Source organism: Wyeomyia smithii, chromosome 3, assembly GCF_029784165.1.
Source record: "Wyeomyia smithii strain HCP4-BCI-WySm-NY-G18 chromosome 3, ASM2978416v1, whole genome shotgun sequence".
NCBI lineage: Eukaryota > Metazoa > Arthropoda > Insecta > Diptera > Culicidae > Wyeomyia > Wyeomyia smithii.
The window spans coordinates 86,942,360-86,961,284 of record NC_073696.1 but is presented as its reverse complement, the minus strand read 5'-3'; the positions used below and the strand labels follow the sequence as shown (position 1 = coordinate 86,961,284).

At 37.9% G+C, this 18,925-nt stretch overlaps 1 protein-coding gene across 1 annotated transcript; it reads left to right on the top strand.

The window, feature by feature from the left end:
* Positions 1-2,007: 2,007 nt before the first annotated feature.
* Positions 2,008-18,470, top strand: LOC129728108 (protein obstructor-E). Its single transcript, XM_055686500.1, has 4 exons — positions 2,008-2,225; positions 17,279-17,632; positions 17,700-18,093; positions 18,161-18,470. Exons 1-4 carry the CDS (start codon positions 2,141-2,143, stop codon positions 18,303-18,305), a joined length of 978 nt encoding a protein of 325 aa, XP_055542475.1. The 5' UTR covers positions 2,008-2,140; the 3' UTR covers positions 18,306-18,470.
* The last annotated feature ends 455 nt before the right edge of the window (positions 18,471-18,925 follow it).

Here is an 18,925-nt window from a genome sequence, read left to right as displayed (position 1 = left end):
GTTTACTGAACATTGTTATTTTTATCTCACAAAATAAAACAGTTATTTAACATATTTGTTAAAATGCATAGTTTTCCTTCACATAGAAAAATGCCAATATCTCAGTTCCCCGATAAAATATCAAGTATCTTTTTAAATGTAAATTTTCGTCGTAAATCCCGCTTTGCAATGAAAATTTCAGTTCTTGATCAAAAATTTGTTTTATTTGTGTTTTGAAAGGTTTTATCTGAAAATTATTAGAAAAAATATATTTTTTGTGATGTTTAATGGGCTGAATGCACTGAATGCAATGCTGAACTGAACCATGCAAAATATTCAAAAACAACCCCACAAAAATAAAAAAATATATGGAAAAATTTAGGAATCGAACAGAACTGAAAAAAATGCAAAAGAGTGAGTTTGTAGCTTAAAAAAGTCAATTTTTCATCAATCACGTTTGGGCAACCTGAAAACGATTTTTTAAAAAGTTGAGCACCTTGACTTTTTCAACATCGATTTTTTTTGGGACACCCTGTATATTCTGTCTTTCTGAAAAAGTGCTTTTTCAGTTTTATCACAGCTACGATAAATATATTTCAAAATATATATTCGTCCTAATAAGACATTTTTTTATTGTATAGGCGATTCGAACACGTCTAAATCTTTCGATTTTTTGCACTTTTATGTGTATTTTTCATCGTTTATTTTTATATAATTGTTAGTGATAATTACCTTTCTAGTATTCAATTACTTTACTGTCAGTCTCGAATTTCGAACTCATGCTAATGAAGTTGCTGGTAGAACGCGTTGGCAATTCATCCATCTTGACATGCATGCATACGCATCGATTCAACCCGTACATCTATTTTCAGTTTATTTCATAAACAGTATTACATTAGCTGTATATGTACTGAACTGTAGCTGAACATAAAACAATGAATGAATGAAGAATGAATAATCGCTTCTACAGAATCGATCAGCATGTATAAAAGTTATTAAAATCGCTGAGTTATTTTTTATTAAGCCCTTGTTCGGCTATTTAGGAAGCTGAATGTAACAAGTAGCTGATTTAGTTCTCCCAAACCGACTGATCAACAGGTGATAAAACACTTAGAAATACATTATTCGACCTATGTTCAGCCGTCAGCTGAATAAAATTAGTTATAAAAGCGCTTATTTAGCCAAAAAATGTTTCTTGGGTATTTCGTCGTGTAAATAAAATTTCTATTCACCATATCTCTCAAAATCAATCTTATCAGAAATTTGGTTCTAGATAATCATTTTACCCCTCTTTTCTTTGGGGTCAACATTTCGTAAGTTTTACAAACAATTCACGTTAATGTGGCTGAAAGGGTAGAGTAACGCAGAACAATGCCGCCACAAAATCTGTGTATTTTCAGTTTAAAATTGTTACCAAAGCGTACATTCACTAGCTCTTTACATGTTTAAAATTAGTGATAAAATTAATATCAGTAATAAAGCTATAACTAATCACATTTTCATGCTCTTACTACTAATGTGGATATAGAATTACAGAAACCTCTGCTTTATTTTGTGAGATTCATCCCTGTATTTAAAAACGAAGGGTTTCACACCGTTTGCACATCTGTATGCAGTTAAGTTGATCATGTTCATTAGATGGTAAAATACCTAAAATAGATCAATCAGCATCATAATAAAGTTACGTGGAACTTAGAAAAATCACTTTAACGTAGTCTTAAATTTTATCTATGCACAAGATATGTTGCCAATGTTCGCTCCTGCTTCTCACCCACTGCTTCACAAATTTGGCATGTTCCACGCGATTGGGCAGCTGCGAACAACAAAAGCCACAAAAACACCTTCCCCGTGTACCTTCCTATCCCCGTCTGCAGTCGTGTCTCATCATCAGAGAGATTCGCCGACTGCTGATTCGCATTGTGCGGTCTGGGTCTGGGTCTGGTTCCGTGGCATGGCAGGCAGGCAAAAACTTTTACCGCGAGTTGTTCGTGTGCCACCGTATGGTTTCAATACAGCCACACAACTGCTAGTTACGACCGGGCGCGACAGCGATTTCTGGTTCCCGACACGCGACGAACAACGCAAGCGACGAACCCGCGCGATCTACGAACAACGAGTCGGCACAGTCTTTAGTTGTTGATATTTTGAACAAATTATTTAAATGTTCAGTCGAGAAACGGTCGTCAAGATGAAAACAGCTGCCCAGCTCAGTTTTAGTTTCCTAGTGCTACTGAGTGTTGTGATTGGTGAGTGAAGTGGTTTTGCGCCGTACATTGGCCTATTTGCGCGTTGGGGTCTGGAAAGTTGAGCGATGCAACGATGCACAAGTTTGCTTCCTCCATCACTGCTGCTGTTGCTTTTGGGATGATCGGTCGGGTATGACGATCTACGCAATTTAATGCCATGGCTTCTTGACCGATGCTGTGGTTACGTATGCAGGAAAATGAATTTTCATTCGCCGAGATACTGCATTTCCTATATACAAGAAAGAAGTGGATGAACTTGAAACTTTTACCACAGCAACAGACACAAATGTACTCTAATTGAGCAGCAGTAGCAGCAGCAGTACCGAGGCAGGCGCACACAAGCTGGGTGAAGAAACGTGGCCAAACAGAGATAATTGAATCATGAGTGGGCTGCACAGCGTACAACTCCATTGACAACATAATGTTTGCTCTTGCGTACATATGTCGATGCAAATGTTGGCTAAAAGCCTACCGCCGTAAACTGTGACGATGAACTCAATCAAGTGCTGGAACATGGAAGTACCTTTATGCATACAAAAGTTGGTCGTACATATCTGAAGAAGACAGTGCAGTGCATGACTTTTGTTTCACGTTCGTTTGTTAACAACTAGGATGACCTGGAAAAGGTTTCCGAGTGTTCGGTTTTATTTTCCACACAAAACTTGACCATAGGCAATCTTATTGTGAGTGTGAGTGCAGGAGAAGTTTTGTGGTTCGTGACATCGTGCCGGCGTTTAGATTACAACACCGCTTCCATTGACACCGTTGAAATTTCTATTTCGTTACTGTTTGGGGATAAAATAACACGTTAGCAATATCTTAGCATTAATAACCTGTTTCAGCCTCTTCGTGAACGAATGAATTATTGGAAGCACGGTTTCTTTTTTATTGTAATATGAAAAAAAAAATTAATGCCAAGTTATATTAAACTACGCTGAATAATATTACTGTCACGTAAATGCAAAGCCGTGGATTCTCCGTTTTGCGTGCTGGGGCACAGAAATTTCACTGACGTTTTTTTGTTAAAGAAGTAATTTAAAAAAATAGATTTAGCTTAAATCTACAAAAGCTTATCCAGAATATGTGAATATTAAAAGTATTCGCTTTATTTATAAGGATTAGAAAAATTTCGCTAGTGGCAATACAAACGGGTGGGGGCTAAGCCTCCCCCTAGAACATTAGGCAGCTACGAGCCTGCGTAAATGTATGTGTCTATCATTGTTTCTTCACTCGAACTTCATACAGAAAATATACAGGGGAACTGCTCCATTATTCATCTCAGCTCATATATTCATCTCATACAACAAGAAAACACAATTGAAAACAGAAAAAAACGCATATTTTCTTGTTAAACCAATCTGCTAATCCATGGAATGAATTCTTTTTAATTCACTTTAGATTCCTCATGAGGTATAATCCTCAAAAACTCACTTAAAAGCACTAAATTTGACATTATAGTCGGGCATCTGCACTTGAAAACTCATATAATTCAATCACCTACCTCAGAAAACAAAATCCGCGTATCGTTCTATACGGCTACAACGGGACTCGTACAGCAGCCAACCAAAGTTTTTTTCATCACTAGCGAACCACTTTTTATTTTAATCACTAAACAAAATCACTCACTACACTAAGAATACTTTAATCTTTGAAATGTTCACCTCAAATTTCCTAAAACAAACTTGAATTAGCAGAAATATATGAGATGAATTTCTACAATTCCTCAATTTCAACTGTATGTATTTTCATCTGCTTTCACTGCGTTGAAGAAAATCAAAAATTGCCAAATCAGTTTCTGTTAATACGAAAAAATCATACTGAAACTGTTGAATTATTCCGACGTAATTGACATAAATCTACAGCACTGTAGTGGTTATCTAGGTTACCAATTTTGCACGTAAACAACTACAGCGGATATCTAGGTAACCTACTACGACGGGCTGCGGCTACGTTCATTCATGATAATGTGATTCATACGTGATTAACAGTGTGATTAATATGGGGGCGTCGTGCGATGAATAATTGATTCAAGTTTTGAGATGGATATGGAAGCGTTGTGCAAAATGGTTTGTTTTACAAATATCAAAATAAATCTAGCTAATTTTACTGAATATACAATGCTAAACGATTCCATAAGAGCACGTAAGCATATTTAGTTTAGAATCTTAGCATATTAAGTTATATTTAGTTTAGAATCTTAAGCATATTAAGCATATTTAGTTTAGAATCTTCAAATAGTTTATGAGAGAGATGCGTTCTAGAGACCAACGCAAACTGCCGGAGCTGAAAAGTTGAAGTTTTCCGATGATTTTCAAAATGTTATAATTTATGAATTCGGATTAGTCCGGATAGTCTAATACCACTAGCTTAACCCTATTCCCGCGGAAAAAAAAAGTTTTTACGTCGAAAAACTCTTATTAATCAGCAACCGCATGCATAATTGACACAAACTTTATGGCATGTTGAAGATCAACCTTTCTCTAACTGCTTAGAATATTTTCATCGTTAGAAATTTCAAGTATAGTTGTTAAACTGTTATTAAAGTTTATATGTCAGGTGATGCCATATGGCATCACCCGCGGGGAATGAGTTAACAAGAAACAGTTAGACATTCGTTTGCCATGCACTGTTAACATTGAAACTCATTGATACTTAACTTACATCATAGAAAATGACGTATAAAAGGTCCCATTTGCAGCCTGTTTTGTGTTTGGACAGTTTGTTCACAGACAAACAGACCTGCCACTCGATGACGATTTCAATAACGATAATTTTGAAATTTTGCTTAGTGGACAATAATGCCGCTAGTGTCGCAATAAGCAAGCATGAACATTCATTATCAAAGATAAAAAACATCACTACTGCCGCTTGTGTTTTTTTTTATTCTCGCTTATTTTCCGTCGGTCTAGTTCCGCCACTGTTGTGGCCAATCATCGACGCCCAGGGAGGCGACTCCACACCCAGGACCCTAACTCACGACCCGTTTATCAACGGACCGGCGCCAACGGCTTTACTTCCTCATGCGATGAAAGGCGTGATCCCAGAGATTTTTCGCCTCAGAAAATCTCCCGGTGTCGGCTAGGATTGAATCTAGACCAGTTGAGTTGGTTGTGAGTGGATCACGCCACCTCACAACCATCGACACCTATGTCGGCGGTGGGATTCGAACCCAGGCGTCGAGCGTGGTTGCCGGAGACGTTACCAACCACACTAGGCCCCCGCTCTTTCCGCTTGTGTTGATTTAAGCAAGCGTGCGCACCCATTAGCAAAGACAAAAACCGTTTTACGAAAATAAGTTAGTAGGCAATAAGCTCACATGGTGGCGCATGAGTGTAACGTTTCGAATAAGGACGAAAATTTTTCAGGTTTTTTGTCTGTTTGTCTGTGGTTTGTTGTTCAATTTAAAATCAGATATGATGCTAATCGCCTCTCTGTGCTACCCCAACAGCGGGAATTAAGGTATTCCGGCAACACAGTGGAAAACTCTTCTTACACTGAGAATTTGACAGCCGGTGATGCCGTGTAAATCCGTAGATTTTAGGGATTTCTTTTTTCTCGAAATTTGTTATAAGAATAATTTTCGTTGAAACGAGGCCACTGATTGCACTAGGTTTTTCAGATTTTATTTTTATGTACTTAATGGTGAAAATGAAGAATTTTTAGCAATACTCGTATTTGTCAATAGATTTGCATGTTACATTTTCACCATTAATATTGCAGGTAATCATAAAACAATATGTCTATAGAAACAATATACCTGTCTAGTTTACAGAAACGCTAGTGTATAGCAAATCCGACGTAAATTTACTTTAAAACATCGTTTAAATCATACAATTTGTACCATGGTCGGAATAGGGTGTTTCATGATCGGAGCAAAAATCTGAATCCATTCATTTTATTTCAAATTCATTCGAATTCACATGTTTAGGGAGACAATTTAATCATCTAAACCAATTCTCAACATTTTAAAATGGGCACTCTCAAGAAAAAAAACTTTTTCTAACAAAAACTTTTCCACGAATTGTACCTACGTAAAATCCATCATCTTATCAAGCACAGGCAAAGTGAACCGGTGAAGTCTCAGAAGCAAGCTGTTCCGATCATGACACAAACCAGGCCAATAATTCCATCTTAAAGCAAACATTTTGCACAAGAAGTATTCCTACATTTAATTAAGAACATCTTAGAAACAATTTACTGAAAAATATACTGTATTTTTCGAATATTTGATTCCATCATCACTGCTTGAAGACTCGGCATGACAGCTATCGTAAGGGCGAAATGTAATAACTTTCGTTGAATACTGTAGTAATCTCGCATTTGAAAATTTGTTCCGACCATGGTACATCTTCGAAATGTTCGGATCATGATACAACACAATTATTTTTTTGAAACGTTATTCGCAATGTTGTTTTAATGCAACCATCTCAATTTCCAGTTTGGAAATATCAGCAGCTTACAGCTAATAACTTTGATGATTAACCACATTGATAATCGACTTCGTGCAAAAATGGCTTACGTGAGGGTTTTGCAATTTATGACGAATAGAATGTGAAAGGCATAAAACATTTTACGTGATTTATATTTTGACCGGTCCTGGCTAAGAACGCGACCCACTCAAAATGGGGAAAATCGTGTGAAGACAAATTGTTATTGTATCTTTTGATATCGCTTACACTCTTGATATTACTTCATAAAGATTTTGAATTTTTTAATCTTGCGTCAGAATAACACCATTTCAGTTCAGAAGATTTGTGGTAAAATTGACATGTTGCTGACATTTTACGTGGATCAGACGCCTACCAATCGATTTTTGCGACTTTTCTCGCAAATATTACACATAATTTGACTCCCATGTGAAGATAATAGTGGTTCCATTGATGCTCTACATATTTAATATTATCTTGCTTAATTTCACAAAGTAAAAAAAACCTAATACCAAATACCAAAGCACCGTTTTGGAGTCAGGTTTTGCCGATTTAAGATCCGTTTTCATTGAACTTTGATATTTGACCTCGAAACAAAATGGCGTCGAAAAAACATTGGGAATGTTCGATTTCTCAAAAAATCAAAATGGCGCCATTGTTGCCTCTTGAGGTGAAATGGATTCAAACTCGGCAATATTTGTTTTTATTTCAAGATACTCTTAAAAAATGGTACAGAGAAGCCAAGGCAAAATTCTGCACTGTGTAATCTTCGTTATTTTCTGCATTCTTTATGAAGTGAAAAAACCTTTCTTGCAAATGCGGCTCACCAAAATAAAACGAAACAAAATAAAGATATAGATATACAAACCAAAATACATCTCCGTGTGATTTTCTTTCATATCTGCGATTGAATTCTTCTATGGGCAAACTTCGACCTACATCTCTGCTTGAACTCTTAATAGTAATTACCTTACAGATGATTTCGTGGCACCCCATTGTTTTACACTAGTAACTATAAACTGTAGTTTTAAAACACGTTCGATCAACTGAACTGGTTTTGTCGAGAAAATTTAATTTGAATGTTTTAGAAACCAATTATTAGGTGTGAAAAACTACCGTAAAAATATTCCAGCCTCGTTTAACACCTATTGGACCGGACAGTACCCGGCAGCAAATGTCATCCGAAATATGCGGAAATGTGCAATATCCCTGCCCTGTCCTTCCACCGCTCTTGCTGCATGCCGATCAAACCGGCTAGTGATAGAATTCGCTGCGACGTGATTATGCTAAAAACTCGAAACTCGCTCGCTATGAAAGAGTTCACTTTTGCTACGATATGCTGGGTTATTTCAGTATATGATTCTCGCTACCGGAAATGTGTTATAAACTATGCACGCCTGTAAAGTGCGGAAGTTAATATTTGGATAACAAGTTGTGCTTTGCTCCGCTCTATATAGAAGCATGCTCAGCATATTCAAGCATGTCCAGCATTCCATCGTTGCCGTACTTTCTTGTTTCGTACGTAAGTTGTACTACTTTGAGTTGAACATTATTTTCAATATTCAGCATTGCTCTATTTTGTGCTGGGTCCGAACAGAGAGCGCCAACACAGTAATGTTGTCCAAGTGCAAAGCATCATAACATCACATGGTACCGGCATAAATTATTCGAAACGACCTTCGACAGTATCATCCACTGTTTTGATTGCTCAGTGAGCGGTATTGGAAGTGGTCAGTACCAACTCAAATAGTTTTAGACAGTCGTGCTTAGAATCGGTAATTACTTTGGACACGCGAACATTGCATGGTCAAGCACAAATTAAACACAACCAACGCGGTTTTTCGCCAAACAATTGCTATTTCACACCCTTTCGCTTTTACTGTTGCTGATTAAGCTAATTATACTCTAAGTATGAATGACCTAGTTAGAGAATGTGGGGTTCAAGTGTGTCCACACATCGATTGAAATATATGCCAGCTATCGAATAGCACTCATAAAATCTTTTGTCACGAAGGTGATTATCGAGTTGCTACCTTTAAACTGGAACACAAAATAGAGCGAAGCTCGTTTTACAGGTTTCACTTCCCTTTCTCATCGCAGCAAAGTTCAGGGACGCGACGCAGAGCAGAACAGCCAAGAAATTGTTCACCGGGAAACATTCGAGACTTTTAAACTTAAAAAAAACTAGTCAATCCACTTACTTATTGTATCTAGGCGCTCTCGAAGAATGATTCATGATAATAACGTTTACTTTCGTGACGACGCATACGATACATAATATATGATGATGTCTTAGCATTAATCGAGCTAAAGTAGTACTATTTTAATAGCTTTTGTTAAATCGTTCGCTGGCTTGTAAATTCACAAATTGGATTCTGTATCTGGCGTTTTTATTTATTCAACATCAAAAAATTTCTGATGGAGATCCATACCTTGAATTGAAAAAATAATTTTTAAATCTGCAAATAATATTCTTATATCTCCAGAACAAACTACAGTAAATGAATCAAACCAACTACCCTTTGAACCTTCATTTCGTGTTTTGCTGCTTAGAAACTTTATAGCTTGAAGGTAATTGCAAAAAAAATTCAATATTATTTTTTTAAAGAAAGATCAGAATGTTATTGGAATTGTAACTCAAGTAACCTTTCAAATTTACCGTTTATATTTTGCATTTGTCGTTAGTATTTAAAATTCTGTTTCGAATTCTAAGTGAGTATTGAAATTATAGAACGACTAAATAATGGTAAAGTCCGCGAGTACTATATTATGCCCTGCATTTCCTCCGTTCGACACGTAGTTGGCACTGACGTAAAATGTTGATATTATTTCGACCTGTAGCGTGGAAGATTTGTGAAGTTATATTCTGATTCAAAAACATGATCGAACAATTTAATTCACAAATCAAATAAAAAAAAAATATGTATCTTTTTCTATAGATCGGAGCAAGAGATATCTTTACTATGGTCTTGGTGAGAATATAAAAAGTTCTCCAAACACACTTATCAATAGTCAATCAACGCTTTGATAAAAAAATGTGAATTTTGAGAATATTGAAAAAGATGCAGGTTGAGAGAGAGTAACGTTAAATAATGACCATTCTGTAGCAAAACGGGAACTGAAAAACAATGGTTTCGCACGCACACACCACTCATTCTCAATACGATATATCTTTTGCGATACCGCTCACCTTGAAAGCACAGACTAACAGACATAACACTTCGAACAAATTTTCAATAAAATCATCGTTCGGATAACACCAGTACTTTACGTTACTAACACTAGCATGTTGCCATGTTCGCGATGCATCTTGTTTTCCGACACTAGCGCTAGCGTACGTGCATGTGTCAAGTTGAGAACCACAAAATATGTATGAGATTGCATGATAGCGCCCCAGACGGTGTTATCGCGCGATTACTTTAATTCGATTGTAAATTTGAAATGATCGTTTTTTGTGGCGATGGAGATAGATTTCAGTGTTACGTCTGTTAATGTGTGGCTTAGGTATGGTCGTATAGCGGTAAATATCGAAGGTTTGGCTTCTCGAAAAAAGTCCCCATGAAATTTCAAACTCATTCGTGCAGCAGACTTCTTTCCAGGTATAGTCACAATATTTTTTTATTGCAACAGACATTCGAAGCAGCTTTCTGTTGCGAAGTCTCCAATAGTATATTCACTCGGTATTCCTTCGCCGGGATTAACTGCTCATATTAGACACCTTGTTTCCCGTGGGAGAAACAACGACGGTCGCATGGTAGCGAAATAGTATTTTCCTTTCTTAGTAACTATAGGCAGGGAGAATGGCAGGGAGAAAAGTCTAAAAAGAGAGTAGCCTCCCTCCGAAGAAGTTTAAGAAATTTAGGTTTAAATAAAATTTGTTTAATTAAATCAATCTAGCAACTGACTTAATTGCAGACGGTCTTTATTTCCTTCGCACGTACGGGACTTATGTATAACGAGTCTTTAGAAAGGCAAGCAAAGGTATTTAAGATTAGCGTTGCACCGAATAATAGGGCTGGGAAAAAGTTTTTTTTGTGGAAAGTACCGAATTTTTAGTTCACAGAATAATGGTTTAAACTTGAGCTAGTCGAGGGTAATCCACTGTAAGTTAAAAATAATTTGGTTTGCAATTTTTCTCCGTTTATCATCATGTTTCGTTGAATATTCGGCGGTCTGTTCAGCTGAATACTCGGCCAAACAGACGGCCGAATATTCAACAGAACTTGATGATTAAATGAGAAAAATTAAAAACCAAATTACTCTTGAATTAAAGTGAATTACCCTAGACAAGTTCGAGTTCAAATCATTATTCGATCATCCAAATTTTCGGTAATTTTCAAAAATAACTTTTTCCCAGCCCTATTATTCGGTGCATCTCTATTTAAGATAGCCTTTGTAATCGAATTTTCAAAGCCACCAAAGTCTCACTTTACAAACCGATAAAAAGCATAAAGTTTCCGATATCGAATTTATTTTTATGCCAAATGTCATAAAAATGCATGAATCGTCGAGATCTGGTGCTATCTTTAAAAAAAAACTTTACAAAATCGACTTTCTGAAAGTTTTTTTTTTAGAAGAATTTTTTCGAGACAACACCAGATCTCGAAGTTTCATGCATTTCGAAGACACTTGTTTAGAAAAATTATATCGATTTTCATCGGTAAAAAAAGTGAAACCTTGACCACATGGGGGCCTCACAACCCAAAGCCCGGAATTTAGCTGAAATTTTGCATGAAGATTTTTTTCGAGAAGACGAAGCTTTTGAACCCTACTGCTAAGCGAAATTCGAAGGTAAAATTTTTGTCATACATGCAATGCAATGCAGAACCCTAACATCGAAAAAATAAGATCGAAGGCTAATATAGGTTGTTTCCTTCTATCCTTAACGGTACCAACGCACGTGATGCTTGAGTAGATAGTAAATTCGAGAACAACATTGATATTATTGTCTATCACGCGCCAATGTAAATAGATTTCACGAATTTCGCTCAGCGCTACGTTTCAAAAGTTTCGTCTTCTCGAGGAAATCCCTTATGCAAAAATCCAGCTTATTCTTTCCCAGAACCAGGTAGAGACACGAAAGTCCATTCTCACAGTCAGACAGACACTCTATGCAACCTTCCGTTGCATTGTCTCAAATAGTATATTTTCCTGACATTCTTGCTCCAGAATAAGGTACTGATACAAGACACCTTGTTTCCCGTGAGAGAAAAAAACGACGGAAGGTAAAAAGGTTTTTTTTCTGAGATGAGACGGGAAAGGTGGTAATAACGACTCCTCGCCCGTTGACTACACCACTGCCATTTGTATGAGTAGACTCGTGGGATCACACAGATGTATACATGCCTATACCACAGACAAACAGACGATCTCATCGACCAGAAAATCAACGATTATTTTGAAATTTTGCTTAGTGGGCAGTAATGCCGTTTGTGTCGCTATAAACAAGCGTGCACATTCCTTCTCTAAGACAAAAACCGTCAGTGATGCTACTGATGTTAATTTAAACAAGCGCGCACACCAGTTAGCAAAGATATAAACCGTTTTACGAAAATAAGTTAGTAGGCAATAAGCTCACATGACACAGTGTTTTATTACGCCGTTTTCGTACGATTAATTAGAAAGCGTTTCAAATGTTGATTTTAGCCATAATATATGTTCGGAGAAGTTTCAAGATATTCAAAAATGCATCTTCGATGCAGGAAGATGAATGATCAATCCACCTAAAAGTGCGATAGAAAATTTACTTTTTCATCAGATTGAGATAGATGCGTGGTGTGTTCGGCAAAATTTCAGGTGATCTCAAAACAAGAAACTTTGCCGAAGACATTATGTTTCTATCTCTTACATATTACGAGCAACATAAAGTTTCCTATGAAGAGTCACTAAAAATCACAATTTTGGTTATAACTTTTTTTCAGATTTTCCCGAATTTTCCCCCCTTCTACAAAGTTATCAGGCATCCAAAAATGCATGTTAATGCTGAAAATTGTTATTTTTTATCTCCTAAAATAGAAAAGTTATTTGACATATTTCGATATGTTTAGGAATAATTTCCTCTCAACTATCTCCAAATTACGCAATTTTACGCAAGTGGCAGTTTCATACGATGAAACAACTATTCCCAGACTTTCAATTAAAGGTACAAACTTTCGTATGTAAGAGTATGTAAGGGGCCTTCCACATACCACGTGGACAGATTGTTGACGATTATTACCCCCCCCCCCCCCTCCTCGTGGACAAAAGGCTCATATAAATTCTTTTTTTTTTTTGTAAGGACCGTGGACATTCCAACAACCCCCCCCCCCCCCCCCCCAAAGCTGTCCACGTGGTATGTGGATGACCCCTGAGCAGCTATTTCGCCTACAAAAATATGAAATATATAGATATATAGATATATAGATCTTGAGCAACATGCATGCATGCTTTGGTAAGGTTAAAAAAATGGTGGTGAATGAGTGTAGCGTTTCGAATTAGGCCAGTTATTTATCAACAAAAAGTACGCCTTAAAGTCACTTTTGTGAATATTTTCCTAACATATGGCATTCATACAATAGTTCTCAATATTCCGTAAAACTTTTTCAAGACCACTTTGGGTAGAAACCACCGGTGTTGATGTTTGTCTGGGTTTTCCATCGCATTGTGCGATGAGTCTAATTTCATAATGTGGAGAATTAGGGCATTGAAATGTCCAAAAATTGGTTCTTCTTTTCGTCTTTGTTTTTCATGTAAATACTGAGTAAATGTTACGTATAATACAGGTTATTAAGCTCCCAAAGTTTGTTACAGGTTTCATTTCAAGTTTTTATTGATTGAACATGAAAACCAACTTTTTTAAAAAGACAATACTACACAGACTAAAAAGTAGCTTGATACCGAGATGACGCTGCAATAACTGCAAACTGATTCATCGGCTTTTTTACACTAGTCTTTTCAGTAAGCACTACGTATACTATTTTATATCGCTATATAAAACTTTCACTAACTGGCAAGAAATTTGCAAAGTGACATTTCTGCACAAGGACAGCTGGCTAGTCTACGGGAAACATAACCCTGGTATACGGGTCATGACAGGGATGCCAGATGTGAGACAAGACTTAATTTTGAAGACATAAAATCTTGTGTTATTGTCTTGTTCAGAGAAGAAAACAAAAACAGGTCAAGGCAAAAACAAGACAACAAGAGCAATGTAATTAGGATAGGAATGTCAGCTAGTTCGCTCGCACCGACGCGAACTCTCATATGCAATTGTCAAAATATACGACATGAAAAACGCAAAAGTATTTCCTTGCTGCTTACTCGCATGCAACGCGAATTGCGAAACTTGTAGGGTTGCGTCAAATGTCTTTTGGCCGTGTTGCCAACTGCTGTAGATCTGGTTTTCGAACATGATATCTGCGTTATCATGTAGCCGAGGTGATATCCGATGACAGCTCGATTGTATGGGATATCAGGTAATATGAATGGTGATATGGCCTCGATAGCACGAATCGCCTGATATCAGGTGATATGCGGTGTAGTGTGAACGGGGTATAAGACGTGGAAGCCCAATTCACAGATTTCTTATAAAAAATTCCTGTGTCATGATTTCTTGTCGGCAGGGGTGTCTCAAAATCACTTACAGTTGTTAAATTTTGGAATCGATTTTTTCAATAGTTCTGCTATTAAAATTAAAAGAAAATCAAATCAGTGGAATATGTATTTCTTTGGACATTTACTCTTGAATAAAACAATAATATATGTACCCCTATATTTACTGCCGTGGGCTGGGATTTTGACGTAAACGCCAGAAGCACAAAATCGCTCCAGAAACGATTTAGTCTGAATTGTTCGCAAATTAACAGAAGCGCTTTTGTACGCAATCTGATCTGATAGAATTTGAATAAATATGATGAAAAACGGGGTACGTTTTTGCTTTAACAAGTTTATTTATGTAAATGCATTGATTTGTAATGCCAACGTCACTTCTCCTGCAAAATAGCAAAACCATTTCAACGTTTTGCACGAAAAGTGACGTCGGTGCGCCTGAAAAGTCTAGTTTGCCATGCGTACTGTCGGTAGTCAGCAACAAGGATATAATTGAAATTATGCACTCCACAAGCATGATATACTATAGTATCCGTACCTCAACGACACTTCTATGCAAAATGGCGCTAACGTCATTTCGTATTTTTGATATTTCTCAGTTATTTATCAAAAAGTTTGGAAACGACAACAAGCATCTTGAAGGTGATCACCTAAACTATAATCACAGACTAACAGACATAACACTTTGAACAAATTTCCAATAGAATCATCGTTCGGATGATTTCAGTACTTTATGTCAGTAACACTAGCACCATCTGCTGCCGTGTTCGCGCTGCGTCATGTATTTCGACATCAGCGCTAGCATTACTGCATGTGTCAAATAGGAAGCCACAAAATATGTATGAGATTGCATGATAGCGCCCCAGGCGGCGTTGTCGCGCGATGACTGTTATTCGATTAGAAATTTGAAATGCTCGTTTTTTGTGGCGATGGAGCTAGGTTCCAGTGTTCAAATTTCATTTTTTCACGAAATATTATGTTAGTTTGTGTTATAATATTTCGTGAAAAAATGAAATTTGAAAATTTGGCGCTCACGTCAAAACGCCAGCCCACGGCAGTATAGAAACCCTATGAAAAATAATTGAATTGTCCAATCAACCTTAACTGTAAACGCTGTAAAAATTTCATGACATGTTTTCAACTCGTCCTCTAGTTGTTGCTCTCAAAGTGACACTACTTCTACTATTTTAGTTGCTATGAAAAGAAACGAATTTCGTGCTTTGATTAAGCGTTGATTACTGATGGGACAAAATTGTGCTCATTGACCGCAAAATGAAATTGAGCGCGCTAGTTAAGACCACAGACTAACAGACATAACACGTCGAACAAATTTTCAATGGAATCATCGTTTGGATGATTCCAGTACTTTACGTTAGTAACACTAGCACCATCTGCTGTCGTGTTCGCGCTGCGTCATGTATTTCGACATCAGCGCCAGCGTTACTGCATGTGTCAAATGGGGAACTACAAAATACGTATGAGATTGCATGACAGCGCCCCAGACGACGTTTTCGCGCGATGACTGTTATTCGATTGAAAATTTGAAATGAACGTTTTTTGTGGCGATGGAGCTAGGTTCCTGTGTTACGTCTGTTAGTCTGTGTTAAGACCATAGACATTTCAATTGGAAGCGTTGATCACATCATTCATGAATGTTTACACACGATTCGCCAGATTTAGCCCCGAGTGACTACTTCCTGTTTCCCCGGTTGAAAATATTGCTCACTGGCAAGCGATTCCACTTGAACGAAGAAGTAGAGTTGGAAACAATCGACTATTTTGAAGGACTTGGCGCGAAGCACTACAAACCGGCATCGAAATGTTAGAGCCCCACTAAAATAAGTACCTACATTACTCTAGATGGAGACTGTGTCGCACAGTGTAGGAAAAATAACATTTCTCAACTTCTTATATCAATAGGATGGCATACTGTGTATAGCTGTGTTCAAATGTATCTTTTATTTCAGAATAATCGTCATTGGCGATTATTCTAAAATAAACCGGCTGCATGTCGCTTTCAACAAACCCAAGCAAAGTGAAATTTTTGAAAATTATCACGCACGAGGAAAATAAATATTCTATACGAGATTTTCACTTTGCTTGGAACACTAAACAAGGCTTTAGGTTAAAACTGAGATTGGAGCTAAATTCCTCGGAGGGTAACATTCCAATAGTCGACCGCAAAACCGTAGGGTTATGTTTATTCATGAAATTGTCAAAACAGATGTTGGTCTGCTGGCTCTGCATAATTCAGCATAAAGACAAGAACAAAGCCTGTCGGATACTAGATAATCCGAATGTTTAGCAAGTTTCAACATACACATTGAAGGAAGCTTATACAAAGCTAGGGAGCCCAACAATCAATATCGCGAGGATTTTCTCGCACATTTCCGGAATACACAATTTCTATTAAACTGGATTTTTCAACACGTAGCTCATACCGTTATTTAAGTAAAGCCTGTGCAATCATAAATTCTGCAATCTAAGCCACTCTAACGGTTTGAGCCGCACCACACAGCTAGAAGTGCTTGACACGCTGTAGGTCCTGCTTGAAATTCCTCAATGTTAGCTGTATATGGATTTATGCATACAGCCGTAAAGCAAAGCACGGTGAGTGATTTATGGTTACGTTCCAGTCCTAAGTGCTGGGGCTACTGTCTGTTGGTCGCTATGTACCATTTGAGGGAAATTCGCATAGAACGGTGATGTCAACCAAACTTCACGCTTTTCGCGCTTTGATAGAGCATGCCATTTGCGGTTGATCCTGTTGTAGTTCCTGTAGTTAAACACTAGCCGGTGCGAAGGGAGATGGGAATAATCTGTTGGTTTACAAATAAATTCGGAGGGAATCGTGAAGATGGCTGAAGCTTTTCTATAGTTCAAGGTAAACGCGTCGTACACGATGCGGCTAGGAAACTTGTTCCGTTGGCATTTACATTGTCTTTGTCATGAAAAGAGGCAGGTGTGAGATGCTCTAGTCACGACCGATAAATTTAAAACAGTAATTTATACTATTAAAAATATATTTTTGTGTTCTAGGTTTATCGGCAGCGCAAAGCCAACTCAGACGGCAATATGAATCTAATCGTCGCACACCCGCCCGTGACAGGGAAGCTGCGGTGAAAACTGCACCCGTCAGGGAAACGAAAAATCCCAGCCGAAGTGCCTCCGCCGCCGCAGAAGAAGAGTTGGACCCGGAACTGTCGGAGAATTGCCCGGAACCAAATGGATTCTTTGCGGACGCTGAACAGTGTGATAAATATTACGCGTGTCGCGAAGGTCACATCGAGGAGAAACTTTGCCCGGACGGCATGGTATTCAACGATTACGACCTGGAACAAGAAAAGTGCGATTTGCCGTTCAATATTGATTGCTCCAAAAGGCCGAAGCTTCGTAAGTCAAAACGAAAGAGCAAAATGCTTTCATGTTGAGCAAGATTTAAATTTACATTCTCCCGCAGAAACTCCAATTCCCTCGCAGCACTGCCCTCGGCAGAACGGATATTTCGCCAGTGAAACCGGTTCCTGTGACAAGTTCTACTACTGCGTCGAAGGAAAGTTCAACATGATAACATGTCCCGCTGGACTGGTTTTCAACCCAAAGAACGGTATCTGCACGTGGCCCGATGAAGCCGCCAAAAAGGGATGCTCTTCGGAGGAGCTGTTTCAATTTAGTTGCCCGAAAGTAAATGAAACATTCGCCGTCAGCCATCCGAGGTACGCCGATCCGGACGACTGTCAGTTCTTCTATGTATGCATCAACGGGGAAACGCCACGTCGCAACGGTTGTAAACTAGGACAGGTCTTTGATGACACTGTCAAACATTGCGAGTGGGCCAGGAAGGTTCCAGAATGGTAATATATAGCCAAGGAACAAAATGTTTTCATTATGATCAGCTATAAATCTCTTGCATTATTTCAGCGCCGACTGGTACAAAAATCGTTTAACAGATGCTGAGCTTGACGCTCTGGAGAATCCCCCTACCACAAAGGCACCCCCAGGCAAGGGTTCGACTAAAGTTTCTCGCCGGCGTCCGTCCAAAAAACCAAAGCTAGAAGAAGAGTAGAGTTTTTTTACAGCGAGCATAAATTATACTTTATTTGAAACAAAATACTCATGAGATGTTTCGGAATAACTCATTAAATTTTACTATTTATTTGTGCATCCGGAATCTTCGAAAGGAAAAAACTTAATAAACTTTAAAATTACGGTAATAAAACCAGTACATACATATGTTTTTTTTTATTTTGAAGGTCTCAGGAACATGCTTTGTATGATTCTGTGTGATAAAAACTAGAGCAAATACGAGATAAAAATTGGTAGACAAACAAAACTTGATAGTATGTGGCCCTGAATGCGGCACCCAATTTTTCAAGCCAGCATAAATCAGTGCGAGACATCTTTTTGCCATGCAGAGAAGCAGCACTTAGAAAATAGTCTACGTATGTATGTAACACACACACATATTACACATTTGCCACGGTCGCGCAGACACAGATACAACAGCTGGGATTTAGTAAATTTCATTTCCTGTCTGAAACCAGCCGGGTAATAATTTATGAAAGAATCCGAGTTCACCCCAAACAGAATATATTTTTGCTGCAGCAATGCCTACATTGCACCCTAAAAGCCGTTGTCGTATTATTCGGAAACTAACCCTTCCGGCAAACTGAGCAGCCCCCTAGA